The 14,810-nt window shown below is 39.7% G+C and overlaps 1 protein-coding gene across 1 annotated transcript in view; it reads right to left on the reverse strand.

Moving 5' to 3' along the window:
* The window catches only part of LOC131979243 (rho GTPase-activating protein 20-like), a 36,290-nt gene extending 24,219 nt beyond the window's left edge, over positions 1-12,071 (reverse strand). Inside the window, exons 1-2 of the mRNA XM_059343185.1 lie at positions 11,728-12,071; positions 7,769-7,854 (exon numbers count right to left, since the gene is read on the reverse strand). Of these exons, the coding sequence (XP_059199168.1) occupies positions 7,769-7,854; positions 11,728-11,820 (179 nt within the window). The 5' untranslated portion in view covers positions 11,821-12,071. The remainder of the gene's footprint in view (positions 1-7,768; positions 7,855-11,727) is intronic.
* Positions 12,072-14,810: the final 2,739 nt, after the last annotated feature.

The following is a 14,810-nucleotide window of genomic DNA, read 5'->3' on the forward strand; positions in this document are numbered from 1 at the left end:
CCAACACCATTGTTTGTCTTGTGTTTGTACACTGTCTTGTCTTTTTTTCTCCTTTCAGTAAAACACTTTTTAAAAAACTCCTGGCTCCTGTTTGCTACTAAAATACACAAGGAATCTGTTTTAATTAAAACTGTCTATCTTGTTTCCCTGCTGTCAATAGTTGCCGCTGATGGACCGAAGTAAACAAGCAGAGGGGGAATTTTTGGAGGAAGAGGAAATACTTTGAGGGCTCCATCCTTTCCTGTTTACCCTTCACTGCCAGATAAAAGGCCTAAATCTCCACTTACACACAAATATAGACATTTTCTATCTCATTCTCTACCTTTCTGTGTCTCTCTCATGTACACAAACACCCAAACACGCTGTCTGCGCTCTCACGCTTTGACACACCCACTTCTTACCACAGTTTATACTCTCCATCCCTTCTCTCAAACATGCACAACTTTGATACACACGCAAACACACACAATGCTGTTGGTAATCACCAACAAAGCACCCGGTCGTAGTCCAAGTCTTGCTGAGAAAAACAGAAGCTTGGACTCTTTCATACGCTATGATCATTCCTGCTTCATTGCATAAGTGATTGGTTACGTAATTAATTAACGAAGAACAGACAGCCACGCTGGAGTGCTTCCCTCTTGGTCCGTCTTTGTGTGTCATCCAAAAATAAATCCAAAAGGAGGCTGAGCGAGTTCAATTAAAAGCGATGAATGTAGCCAATTAAGCCTTGACGAAGAATGAGTTAAAGAGAGTAAAACAAATCTTTTTCCCCCATTCTTTTGTTCAGCAACTGTATACAGAACACCATGTTGCTATAAAAATTGCAGAATCAACATTTGCAAAACAATCAGCTATTGTTCCCTGAGAGAAAGAAAATGCTTTCCATGTGGTGGACTGTAAAATGATTTTACCCCCTTTGACAACATTTACATAACTCATGCACCATTACCGAAAAAAAATTAAGCATTTCTTTGTTTGTTTGTCAGGAAGCAGCAATAAAATGCACATTGTTGGTGTCACTTCTTTGGCATCGTGGCAATCTGTGACAGGCCTCAAAATTTTCCTTTTCCCTTTGTTCAAATTTCTCTTGAAAGCTCAGCATCTACTAAAAGACCACCATAGAAGGATGATGGGAGGGTTTGGGGCTTTCTTGATAAAGGAGCATTGGGGGTAAAAGTCTCAAAAATTCATCAACACGTCCTCCTCTGTCCCGATTGTCTGGGCAGTTTTCGGGGAAACGCTGCTGTCAGGAGAGAACACACTCACACACATTAACACAAACGGACAAACCGTCCTGTAAAGGCCCTTTCATTTCTAGCTGCCCCGAGAAAAGACAACATCTTCCGTATTCACCGCACATCCCTCCCTCCTGAATGTGAGATTGACAGTTGAGCCAGCCGTCCTTTGAATCTGACGGATGAGCAGCTAATAGCTCCATTGTAAGTCATGTGATGTTGATAAATTGAGTGCTCAGCCTGCCCGCGCAGACATGGCCACCTTTTGTCGAGGCACGGCACCGTGCGGGGAGAACTGTTGACTTTTTTTGGGACGACACAATAAGAGGCCGGCGTACAATGAACCACACAACACAGCATACTAATGTCCCAGCATGAATAATTAAACAGCATCGACATGATTTGGATAGAAAAGGTTGATCTTATCGGTATTTATCACAAAGTAGGGCAAGGTGACAACGTTTTTTTTATTTTTTATATTGCCTAAAATCTGTCCAAGAAGCCTCTCTATCCTTTCCATCAGTTAGTCAGTGGAATCACAATATATATAGACAACAAATAACAATAATAAGCAAGAACTACAAAGTTTTAGATCATCATAAATATCAAATACAACCAAGGGCATGGGTTTAGTTTCAGAAATGATTAAGGCTAATGTAATAAAAGTAAATTGTATAACAGACAAAAGTTTCCTCTTATCACTGAGCGAAACTGTATTTAATAAAGATCTAGATCTAGAAAAAAAATAAATATATATATATATATCCCTAACCTGGTGAAAAACTGGCGAAACACTGCAGAGATTTTCCAAACACGGTTTTAGTGATAATTCAAATTTGAAACCGTAAAACTACACAATTTTACTGTGGATTATCATGAAACATCATTGCTCCTTGTGTTCGTATAGAGCAAACACTCACATCTGATTCCCTCTGGAAGCTGGGATGGGGAGGATAAGTAAAGCCTTAGTCATGGACACACACACACACACACACACATACACCTGTAATCACACACCCTGGGTCTAGCTGGAAAAACAGCTGCAACTTTCTCTTTCTCCTCTCCCTCTCCCTGATTATCTTTGACGACATGTCCGTCATGTCCACTGTCCTCTCTCGACCCCCTTCTTTGACTCCCTGTCTCACTTTCTTCTTGTGCAGTTTTTCCCCCTGACTGAATGCACCCAATGCTCGAATGTAGTATTTTGTATACAGTGTTATGTCACCTCAGTGGTCAAACAGTCTCCCCTGACCGAGCAGACTGCCTCCCCGAGGGCAGCAGTGACACACACTTGTATAAGTGTCCATCTGTTCTGCTTTTTTAATAACACTGACTATGTTTGTGTGTGTGTGTGTGTGTGTGTGTGTGTGTGTGTGTGTGTGTGTGTGTGTGTGCGTGTGCGTGTGCGTGTGCGTGTGCGTGTGTGTGTGTTTGTGTTTGTGTGCAGCTGACTTGCTCTGGTAGCTAAATCTGACTGCAAGGCCACCAAAGCATTTGAGGTTTTTATGTCATCAATTCAAGTCGAATTCAACTGAATGAAAAGAAAGATGCTGGCTGGAGAAGAAACCTTCAGCTCGCTGCTTTTGTTTATTACGCAACAAGTGAACTCTGACTGAGATTTCCAAGTAAAAGAGCCGAGTCAGAGATGTGACAGCCATTCATTGAAGGTTTGTGTATATAAAACTGTTTTATTTTTGTGGAAGAGAAAGCCAGAGACTGTGTACGTGAGTGCCCTTCTGTGTGTGCGTGTCCTCAATTGAACTTGTATGTGTGTCTTTGCATTAGTAGGATTGCATCACGGGTAGTTTGACCTCTTTATCGCAGATAAAAGCCATCCAGACAAGCATCAATTGATGGCTCAGTGAATGTGTGTCAGAGAGAGAAAGAGACACTGTCAACATGCAGATTAAAGAAGATGTCATTTAGAACAAACACACACCAGTCTGTGCCATCTCCTAAACCCACAGTGGAGGCTTTTGTCCGACAAAACTGCATTAAGGATGACAGTAAAGACATGAAACAAAAGCTGCATTTCTGAATGCTCCAATTAAAACAAACTGAATATGTTTGTATTTATATATGTATTCTTGAAAATTAGAATTGAATGAATCATGGCACATTTTTTCATTTGACACACTGTTTTTGAAATTGGTTTAATTTTATGTGGAGCGTTCACAGAACTCTTAGAGTTATCTATGAAAAAACAGGTTATTATTTTCATTTAAACCCCTAAACCTCAAAAAGTCGCTTCAGGGTGTTTCTTTGACAGAAATCTCACAATTTTAAGCTTCTATTTGGTTACTTTTTCCAATGAAAACTTTCGTAACCATGATCTGTTCAAGGACTGTTAGAAAAGGTCAATTTCTGACAATAATGCCTGTTTTTGTGACTTCTTTCTATGAGATTTCACAATATCTTTGGCAATTTTTTTATTTTGACAAACATAATTTTCCACCTGGCCGGATTGTGGCATTTAGAGGGTTCAAATATATTATTTTACTAGTTTATAAGAGTGATTTTTATGGGCTGAAAAACCAAAACAACATGCTAAACACAAGCAAAAATCTTGGAAGACCTGAAGGAAACTGCAGGTGGAAAGTGTCTCTGAGTTCATTACTACGAGCGTATATATCTCTAATGAAATGCACAACTTCTTTCATGGAAAATCCAAAAGAGATACAATCCTTATGTCCACACAGTCAAGTGCAGAAACATTGAGCAGGCAACCAGATTTTTACAATCAAACTGGACTGCTGCAGATGTTTTCCCTCCTCTGTCCTTCCTGTTTCCACCTGACTGACTGAGCCGGATCATTTCCATAGGCAAACTATAATGTCATCCCTGGCTGACACACAATGCCCTCAATACAGCCAGAGGAAACACACACACACACACACACACACACACACACACACACACACACACAGGGACGCACACATACAGGGACACACACACAGAGGATGAGGTCAGAATATTGAAACTCTCCCCCTTTTTTGCAGCCAGTAAAAGAGAAGTGACCAGGGGCTGTCAGCCATGATGTCCTTAGCAGAGCTCATTATTAAAACCAGGAAATATCTTTTGCATGATGTGTGAGTAAGTGTGTGTGTTCTTGTGTGTGACATTTTTGGGGACTAAATGTCCTCAAACAAGCAGGAAAATCAGCCATGTTAGGGACATTTTCTTTCTTTTTTTAAGATCTTAATGCAAGTTAGGAATCAGGTTTCAAATAAAATAAACTCAGTGACATAAACCTGTGTTTGTATACAAGAATGCAAGAAGAATTGACTGACAGGCTGTCGTATAATATGTGTCACTTTGTGGTGACACTTGTGACTGATAGTGAGTGAAAGTGTGAGGTCAGGGCTGTGAGCCAGTCATCTGTTTTTATTCTTTAAGGTGCAGCCACTTTCCTCCCTCCTGCAGTATACATTTCACTGCCGGAAGAGGAGGAGGAGGGGATCTATACTCCAGTTTGAACCCATAACACCCTGTACTGTAAGTCTGGAGGCTGTAAGGATGAGGTTATACTTTTGGATGAGGTGCGTTTGTAAGTGTGTGTGTGTGTGTGTGTGTGTGTGTGTGTGTGTGTGTGTGTGATGAGGTGATGTAAGTGGCTGAGCGGAGGGCCAGAGAGCCTCTCAGCGCCTCCCGGCCTGATGGGAATGGCAGGACAGATGGAGCAAAAGAAGGCGTCATTGCAAAAGATAAAAGGAAAAAGGAAAATGTAAAAGCTTAGAATTGTTAAAAACACTTGTGATATTTTTATTTTTCAGACATCCAGCTGATGCTCCAAACAAGCCCAACATCAGAACGAAGAAGGTCGTCAAATAGGAGCTTTAAAAAAAATTATATTTAGCTGTGCATCAAATGAAAAAAAGTCCTTCATTCTGATTTTAACTGTAACTATTAAACAGTGTACAAGTTGTGGTTGCAACACGAGGAGCTGATGCTGTTCAGTGGCTGCACAAGTTGAAATTGGAGAAGAAATAAACTAACTTGCTCTCTGCTTCAACAATTTCAGGCTGAAAAATGTCAATGCAGGCTGAAATTCAATCGTAGTGTTTAGCCACAACTAAGATATGAGTAGATAAGAGGAAAAAGTCTGCGAGCCAATTTATGCAGTATAAAGTGCCAAAAGTACTGGATTACATTGTATATGTTTTGGTTGTTGTTTCTTAACAAGGAAATCAATTTTAAAATAAAATCAGTGCTGCTTATGCTTTCTAATATTTACTCTCATTCTCGGATAAAAACCACAGGGGTGATGCAATAATGAGTAAGCTGCTGCCAAGAACTGTTGGCAGAACTGAAGTATCCATTAAAACTGTATTAATAGGACTTAAGGGCGTTATAGTTTTAACAGTTACCAAAGCATGAAGACAATCTGAGAAACTTCTACAATTCATAACAAAAAAAACAAAGACAGATCAATAATAATCTTTCTAAAAAAGATTGGAAGTAATAATCCCAATAATGTCTACAATGGCCTTTCACCTTCACCTGCTGTGAGTCACCTGACCACAATACTTTCACATCTCTCCCGTGGCAAACACGCACACACGCACACACGCACACACGCACTCCCGGACATTAATGAATACCTCACACATGCACAGACATCAGAGGTTTTGACCTCAGGTGACCCCCACTGGCCCCTACACCTCCTGATGAGAGGTCAAAGGTCAGGGGTGACAGCTGAGAGTGTCAAGCCCTGGCTCCACAGCCCCTGAGACTCTCTCTCTCTCTCTGTCTCTCTCTCTCTCTGTCTCTCTCTCTCACACACACACACACACACACACACACACACACTGGTCAGACTAAGTGACTTTCACTCAATAGTTTGCCTGGTTTACCCTTCCACTGTGCCTAAAAACTCAATATGTGAGCTGTCACTTTCATCTTCACTCACACACACACACACACACACACACACACACACAGCCACAAGAGCGCTGACCCATTTAACAGTGTGGAGTGTTTCCCTCAGCACTGGTCTTAATGGTTCAGTTTCACAGTTCAACCCAGCCTGATCTCCCTCTACAAACACTCAAACTGCCACTAGGTCCCACATACATTATAAACATGTCAGATAAACACACCACAACAAGCTTCAACATCAAGCATTTGCTCATTGGAGACATTATAATGGCATAAAAACCTAGTTCTTTAAGCCGGAAAGAGCTTATTCAAGCTTTTTCCGCCTGCATCCAGAAGGAGCTCCACAACATTCCTGAAGGAATCCTGATCCACTTCCCCTTGATTTAAATTCAAGCTGTTTATTTCTCTGTAATAAGGTGATTTTCTTCAAAAGACTTCCCTTGACATCCAAAGATACACGAGACAAAGATTCCAGTAAATAATAACTGTCCCTGAGAGGTTTGTAATGGCTTTTTTCCGACCCTGCTGAAGGAAGAGGAAGGGATTTGAGCGATACGCTAGCGATGAAAAGCCTGATAGCTCTGGGAGAAGTGAGCATTTAAAGCCGCTCTAAGCCATGAATGAGTCGAGAGGTCAAAGCTCTTAGATCTGATGTTTGAGACACGTTTAAGGCAGTGTGGGAGAACTGCCTAAATCTTGTGAAAATATCTCATCTGTAACGGCAGTTTGAAACTTCTTTTTCACAGATTCTGTAATTGTTTTTTTCTCCAGAGAGATTCTGCAAGTCAGAGCAGCCCAGAGGAAGCTCAACCCTCCACTTCTGCTCACTTTCTTCTTCCAGTCAGTCCATTGACTTTAACCTGCAGCTTCCCAGCATCACTTTTCTCTAATCTCTATGCTTAAATTCAGTCAGTTTTTCTGGGACTGAATGAGAGGATTCAATTAAAGTCCAGTTTAAAGTACAAAAGTACAGTTTTAACCTTGTGTCCATGTGTTAACTGTCCAAATATGCTTAAAAAACCTGGAACACAAGGGAAATAAGTCACACACAGAAGCTGAAGATGCTCTGACTTCCATATCACGGGGGGTTTGAGAGTCAATTCATGCATCAACCATCCATAAAAAGGTTTTAAACTAGCAATGACAAATTGGTAAATCATCCATATAAGCTGAATGATGAGCAATGAACAAATATTGGGAAGTCATCTATGGTAAATAAAGGCATATTTTAACAGTCTGTATAGTCTGCATTTGTAGAAAATAATAATGTATTAGTAAACACTACCGTTCCATAAGTTATGGGATACAAAAAAGACTAATGGAGTAGAAAGAACTGACTCATTATTTAAGTAAAGCCATTGGCAACAACTTTATCAAGTTTGCCTTATTAGTGAGAAGTACCAAAACTTTACACAGGACTTGGAAGAAGCCAGAAGAAAAAGAAATACAACTACAAACTGCTCAGTAAAACAGTGAGATGATTTCTCCTCCAGTGGAGCAGCAGCAACATCTGTAACATCCACTGAGAGATCCCATTGCTTCATTCAAGAACTGCAGGCCAACAACGATGTCAACGCCACAGCAGCTCTTTCTTATGAAAGCAGCTTGTGTGTGTGTGTGTGTGTGTGTGTGTGTGTGTGTGTGCATGCTCATACCTGGATGTGCTTCTCGATCTGGTAAGTGCTTTGCTGATGACCAGCGAGGGAGCTGACTGTCGTCTCTGAGCCAAGGTCTTCATCTTCTACACAGTCAGAAAGAGAAAGAGAGAGGAGGTGGGTCAAGTAGGGGCTGGAGCTGACTGTTTTTTGCACTATTCTTTTTAATGCACATTGCATGACAAATGATGGCAAACATGACTTTAAAAACACTCAGTCAGGGCTGTTGTTGCCTGAGGTCAATGCAGGAAATATAGAAAAAGGGAAATAGACACAAATTCAGTGTGTTCAGGGAGAATTTAAAGTAGGACAGGGAGGACGATGACTGAAAGAAAAGCAGAAGTGACAGCAGAAAAGAAGGAAAAGAGCCAAAGAGGAAGTGGGCTAAATGGTTAAAGATGGCGTCTGTCAGAAAGATAAATGACAAAAGGGACACTGAGAAAGGCAAATATGTCGTCCAGCAGTTGCACAACGTTTATGAGCCCTCGTATATTCTCACTGTAACATGATGAATGGGAAGCTGCCTCACAGAAGTATGACAGGCATCCCTGCAGCCGCCGCAGCTATTTTAATTAAACCTAAATCTATTTACAACATACCAAAACCATGTGAGCCCAAAACATACACTACAGTCATCCAATCTGGGGGGAAAAGAGTCAAAAGTAGGGACAGAAATGAAATAAGAATGTGCGTCCTAAACTCTTTTTCTGTGACTTATGGGAAACATTCCTTTCCTCTAGAAGTGTTGAGGGAAGAATTTGACTCATGCAGGCCAAAGATAATAGAGTGGTGAATAATATATAACATGATGTGCACTATGGGGGTGCTTACTACTACTACGACTACTACTTTATATTGCTCCAAATGTTTCAAATACTTCTTGTCTGAAATGAGCCGCTGAACACAATTTCAATACATTGTGGGTCTGTTTATTTTGGGTTATGTTTGGTGGGAAATGTATTGATGAGATAAGGGAATGGTTTTCATTAGTTTCATATAAAAAACAATTATTCCTACTTCCAACTTGTTAAATACGGTTAATAGGCTTTTTGTTCCCCTCTTTTGCACATGTTGGTTTCTGCGAATTACGTGCCCACGTCTTTTCAAAATAAATGTCCATGTTCACAGGAAACAAAAATATTGGGTAGATTTAGGTAATAGCTAAGTCAAACTTATCTTTTAGTTAAACACGGGACATGAACAATATTCTCCTGGGTGAAAGGTCTTGATTTTGCCACCGATCAATTCACCTCAACCTCCTCCCTGTGTGGACTTTGTCACTCTTTGTAGTACATCTTCTGACTGCCTCCTTTACTCTTTGTCATAGTTTGAAGCTTAGTACGTGCCTACACTGCCATTTCAAAATAAACGTCCATTTTCACAAAAGATCGTAATTTAGACTATGTTCTACAAGTCAACCTTGTATTTCAGTTTCACACGGGACAACAACAGCATTCTCCTGGGTGAAAGCCATCCTCCCTATGTAGACCTTGTCACTCTTTATAGTACATCTCCTAACTTTCTCCTTTACTCCTACTAAAACTACAGCCACGTAGAGTGTCATAGTTTGAAGCTCATAATATGGCTTCATTGTATTTCGAAATAAATGTCTGAGTTCACATGAAACAAGCGTGGCTTTGGTTAAGTTATAAATTACATTCACAAAAAGTCAACCTTGTCTTTTAGTTTCACACGCAACATGAACAGGATTCTCCTGGTTAAAAAGTTCTTGGCTTTGAGACCCATCCATCCACCTCAACCTTCTCGCTATGTGGACTTTGTCACTCTTTTTTACTGCCACATGGAACGTCATGCTTTGAAGTGTAGGGTCACTGACTAAGCTGCCATAATTAAAGACTTATGAGTGAGAAGACGGAAGAAGAAAGTGACCCATTTCAGTCTGCAGAGTAAGCTTCTTGCATAATAATGTGCTTCTGTTTTTCTGACACATTAGCGGAAATTTTCTGAGAAATAAAAGTCCAAGGCAATACTAAAATATGTAAGCCTGTTTTCCCTGCAGGTGTGAGGTGACTGACAGGACACTGACATGAAAACTTGAAGCACTTGATATGATGAAACAAAGCAAACAACGAGCCGTGGTGTCTTAAATAATGCTGACTGTCCGCAGAAACTAAATAGGAAGCACTGAGTGAAGGCAGTATCTTAAAAAAACATACCAATGTTATTATTTCAGCTTACTCTGCAGTATAATCACTGACATACTGCACGCAGTATACATACATTTAATGTATGTACCTGTCATGCATGTCGAGTACAGCTCAAGAAGAACTGTCATCGTTCTGACACAAACATCTCAACAAACTGAAGTAAAGAGCAGCATGTGGAAATTCTACATTCATGCAGTATTTTTTTTTTTAAAGCTCAAGTTTCCCTGCTCCGTCTGACAGCTCATTTCTCACAACTTTCCAGAACCAGGCCAAAGTGCAGCAACATGCTCATAAAAAAGGGGGCTACAGTAACAACATTTGTGGATTCATGAGCCAGATTTTCTCTAACAGCAAGCCCCCGACTGAGATGTGGTGAAATACTTACAAAAACATTATGAAAACATTAGTAACTATATTATGGTGCCAGAAAATGATGCAATGGGTTGAAGAAACTGGAGGATGATACCATAACAGTGCTCAGACCTACTGTACCAGTTGTAAAAAAACAGTTAAACATCATGCATTGATTTCTGTGTCAATCTGTAGTCAAATTAACTCTACTCAGCCTTCTTTTTTTTTTTTCTTTTTCTTCTCTTTTTTTACAGATTAAGGCTCATAAAAACAGCATTTCAGTGAACAAATGACAGACTTTATTTGAAGATTTTACTCGTTCTGTTTGTGATGTTATGTTGGAGGTCATGACTTAATAATAAATCGAACTTTTGCAAATAAATCGCTGCTTTTTGCAGCAAATCTGATGTCACCTTCAGTTATCATATCCTGCCTGCAGAAATGTGCAGTTACAGCTTTTAAACACGCGTTAGATGGGGGGCGCTCTTTACTGCAATTTAACTGCCCCAGCTGCTGGAGAATCACCTTCTATCAGTGTCATGGACCAAAAACTAGGGTTAGAAAGCTACAATAAATAAGAATATGGACTGCAATTACAAGAAATTTAGAGATCAGGACTCAATTCAAACTGTAATTTTTGTGTTTTTATCACTCCAAATTATGAGGAGACAGAACTAGTGGTCTGTGTTTACTTGGTGACTCTTGTCTGTCTGATTAACAAATAATCATTATCAGCACATTGTCCTCCTCCTGTCAGATACTATTTTATTCAGGATAACACAAAGAGCAGTGAAATCTTATAGTGAGAGGGGGATTTTGGACGTTTTTATTGGTCCAAAAGGTTGTTTAATCAAGTCAGAACTTAATAGAATTATAATAAAATATAAAAAATGCAAAGTCTGTCTCCTTTTCTTCCTGGAAGATTAAAAAAAACTGCACTCTTCATACTTGCACAACCTTTGTGATCGGTAAGATAATTCTTCTGATAAATCAAACACACTGAATCATACAGAAAAAGGTCTGATCAAAACAGACCTGTAGGGAATGTTTAAAATACTGATTGTTACTCAAAAGACAATCACAGCAGATTGACACAACATCATGAACTTAAATATTATTCTGGTCAAACAGAGTCAAGACTGCCCAAAAACTGCAGATTTGGTGGAATATCAAAAACAAGTACAAACAAATTGTGCATTTAAAGCAAAAAAAACTGACATTTCAGAAATATATCAGTATTTAGACTTTAAACTCTTACAAATAGACACACGATACTAAGAGGGATATTAAAGGACAAAATAGACTAAAATGCAACTTCAGCATCTCCTCAGAGTGTAACTGAAACATACTAATGTATCCTAATGAGCGCACTGGGCAGCTCAGTGCGTAAAGACGCGCACCGTGTCCGCAGTGAGCCCTCCAGAGGAGCGTCTCTTGTACCTTTTTGTTGTCGGGGAGCGCCTTGCTCTCTCCGGTCAGAGAGTCGGACCTGTTCTGTCCCATGGTCCCCTGCTGTGGTGACATGGTTTCCATCAAGGCTGTATAGATCCACGGGGCCACGCGCGCAGGCAGTATATTCCCATGATAACGAGCGTTAAGTCCAAAGTTTATCCAGCAAAGATAAGAGCACGACAATCCATGATGGAGAGTTTTGATCCGGAGATGAGGAGGACGAGGTGAAGCCTATACTCCTCTCTCTGTGTCTCTGTGTGTCTGAGCGCGGAGACTCCGGTCCGCCTCATCTCACTCTAATGTTGCCAAAACCAAGAGGACGAAACAAATGACTTCCGCCCCCGCTTTTCACAGTAAAAGCGTTTGTGTTTGTGCACAATAAAAGGTAGCAAAATAGTCGAGATAAGGGGGAAATTTGGCTCCAGACACATTTTTAGCAGCGCTTGTTAAAATACAAACAAATAAAGTGAAGAAATTCAGTGTTGCATTCAGTTAAAAATTACCAAGACTCGATACCTGAGGTACGTTTCTGGAGCCTCTGATTGCAAGTGCTCCAATTAAAACTCTCAGACTCACTGCAACCCAAAAGGAAACTATGGGCCTCACCTCGCTTTAGCACACTGATTTATCTGCAAGCGTTTAACTGTGAAAGCACACTACTGTTGACAAAATGTCTGAAGTTTTTGAAACGCAATCACAGGATGGGTTTTCCATGTTATTGGTCAAGGTCTGAATGTCCTAATGGTGTATATAACAAGAAACTTTACTTGGTTGTATTTTTTCTGAAATGTAAAATCATGTAATTGACTGTATACTGTTTTGATATTTGTGGAAATGTATGTCAGATTAAGCCCTAGAGTTTGTGATTTTTTTTTTGCCATTTTATCCAGTTTGTGTGTCACTTTACTTTTGTCTCTAATCTAATTAAATCTTATCTTAAATCATACATCTTATGGAAGATGTATGCTCCATTTAATATTTTTATTTCCTATTTTCCTTCTTGTTTTCTATTTTTCTTTTTATAATTTTATATCCGTTGATAACATGTCTTAAACACACGTAATCATAATGCAGTGAAATACGCAGAGCTGTCATTTTGGGAATTAAGATGTTAGATGTTTGTACACAGATCACTTTATCCATTTTTCCCTCTTTTATTTTGAAGGCAAACCTAACTTCTGGTCATTTCCTGTCCTAACCTGCTTGACACAGCTCATATAACTGAAAGGATGCTTTGGTTTAACTCTTGAGCTCTCTGTGTACCTACAAGTGTGTGTGTTTTTATTTGAAGGGCCCATCATGTGTTTTTCTTGTTTCATATAGAAGCTGCCTGTTCCTGTAGGACAGGATGGCGGTTTGCTGAGCATCCAGACCAGGTGTAAGAATGCACTCCCAGGGCCAAGAATAACACGACTGATGAGGAGGAATGTCCACACTATTTTTTCTTCTACATCAGCATGACGCATGACACATTCACCCTATAGCTACATCTACAGTATACCTTACTGCAGGACAGCTTTCAGAGTGGGTGGGAGTGTTGACTTTTAAAGAGGAGAACACACCTCCATCACAGTTTAACTCAAACTGATTTGTTGACCAGGCAAACAGAGTTTTAACTTTGGTTACAGTTTGGTGTGTAATACTATAGATTATAATACAAAGGGCCCCCCAGCAGAGACATGTAAACCGTCTTTCCAACATAGAAGAAAGACACAGACATTAGCCTATTTTTGTTGTTGTTGTGAGTCTCTTTATGGTCATTTTGAGTCTCAGTTTTGTCTCTAGTTGGTTTTGGTCTCTTTGTAGTTGTTTTGTGCGTCCTTTTAATCATTTTGTGTCTCTTTTTAGTTTGTTTTGGTGACTTTGTAGTCATTTTGAGTCTTTTTGTAGTTGCTTTGTGGTTGTTTTGTCCCTTTTCATGGTCATTTTATGTCTTTTTGTGGTTATTTTTTGTCCTCTTTGTCATTTTGTGTCCCTTTGTGGTTGGTTGGCACATGTATGTAGTTGTGAGTCCTTCTATATCTCTTTGCAGGTGTTTTGGTCTATTTGCAGTCATCTTGAGTCTCTTTTAGTTGTTTTGTGTGTCTTTATGGATGTTGTTTTTTTTAGTAGTTGTGAGTCTCTCTGAGCCACTTTGCTGAGGTTTTGTGTCTCTTTGATGTCATTTTGAGTCTTGTTATAGCTGCTTTGTATTTCGTTGTGGTTGTTTTTCCCCTTTTGTAGTTGTTTTGTGACTCTTCATCATCATTTTGTGTCTCTGAGGTTTGTTTTTTTGTCTTTTTGGTGTCATTTTGAGTCTCTCTGCTGTTGTTTTGCCCATTTTCATAGTAGGTTTGAGTCTCTGTATCTCTTTGAAGAGGTTTTGGTCTCTTTGTAGTCATTTTGAGTCTGTGGTTTGTTTTCGTCTCTGTTTTCATTTTGACTCTCCTTTAATTGTTTTGTGGTTGTTTTTCTCCTTTTATAGTAGTTGTGAGACTCTTGTCTCTTGCAGATGTTTTGATCTCTTTGTAGTTTTTTGTGTCTTTGTATTCATTTCGACTCTGTTGTTGCTTTGTGTCTTTTCATGCTTGCTTTGCCTTTTTTTATAATAGTTCTGGGCTTATTTCTTTTTGCTGATTTAGTTTTCTCTCTTAGCAGTCTTTTTGTGGTCATTCTGCATCTCTTCGTGGTTGATACATGTCTCAAGAAGTGATATTTTGCAGGTGAAGGGGAGCAAGGGGAGCACCAAACACTCTGAGACCCTGAGCTTGTGCCTGGTTAGCCCAGTCAGTAATCCATGTCTGCAGAGATACCTGGAGCTGGATAACTACTGAAGATAACAGTTCGCTAGAAATCCATTTAGATGTTTTTGTTATTAAAAAAGAGACACGAAGATGCCTCTGAGTGGCTGTTTATCTGTCTTAAACAGACCTGGTAGCATTATTCCCACAGCAGCCTCTTGTAGACCATTGTCTCCTCTAAACAAACACAAAGGTATGCAACAATTGTTCCATCTTTTCTGTCCTCTGAAAAGTGATAAGAACATCGATAATGCTCCATCATCCGCTTTAATCATGTCACAAGCTGCACAA

Source organism: Centropristis striata, chromosome 10, assembly GCF_030273125.1.
Source record: "Centropristis striata isolate RG_2023a ecotype Rhode Island chromosome 10, C.striata_1.0, whole genome shotgun sequence".
In the NCBI taxonomy this organism is placed as follows: domain Eukaryota; kingdom Metazoa; phylum Chordata; class Actinopteri; order Perciformes; family Serranidae; genus Centropristis; species Centropristis striata.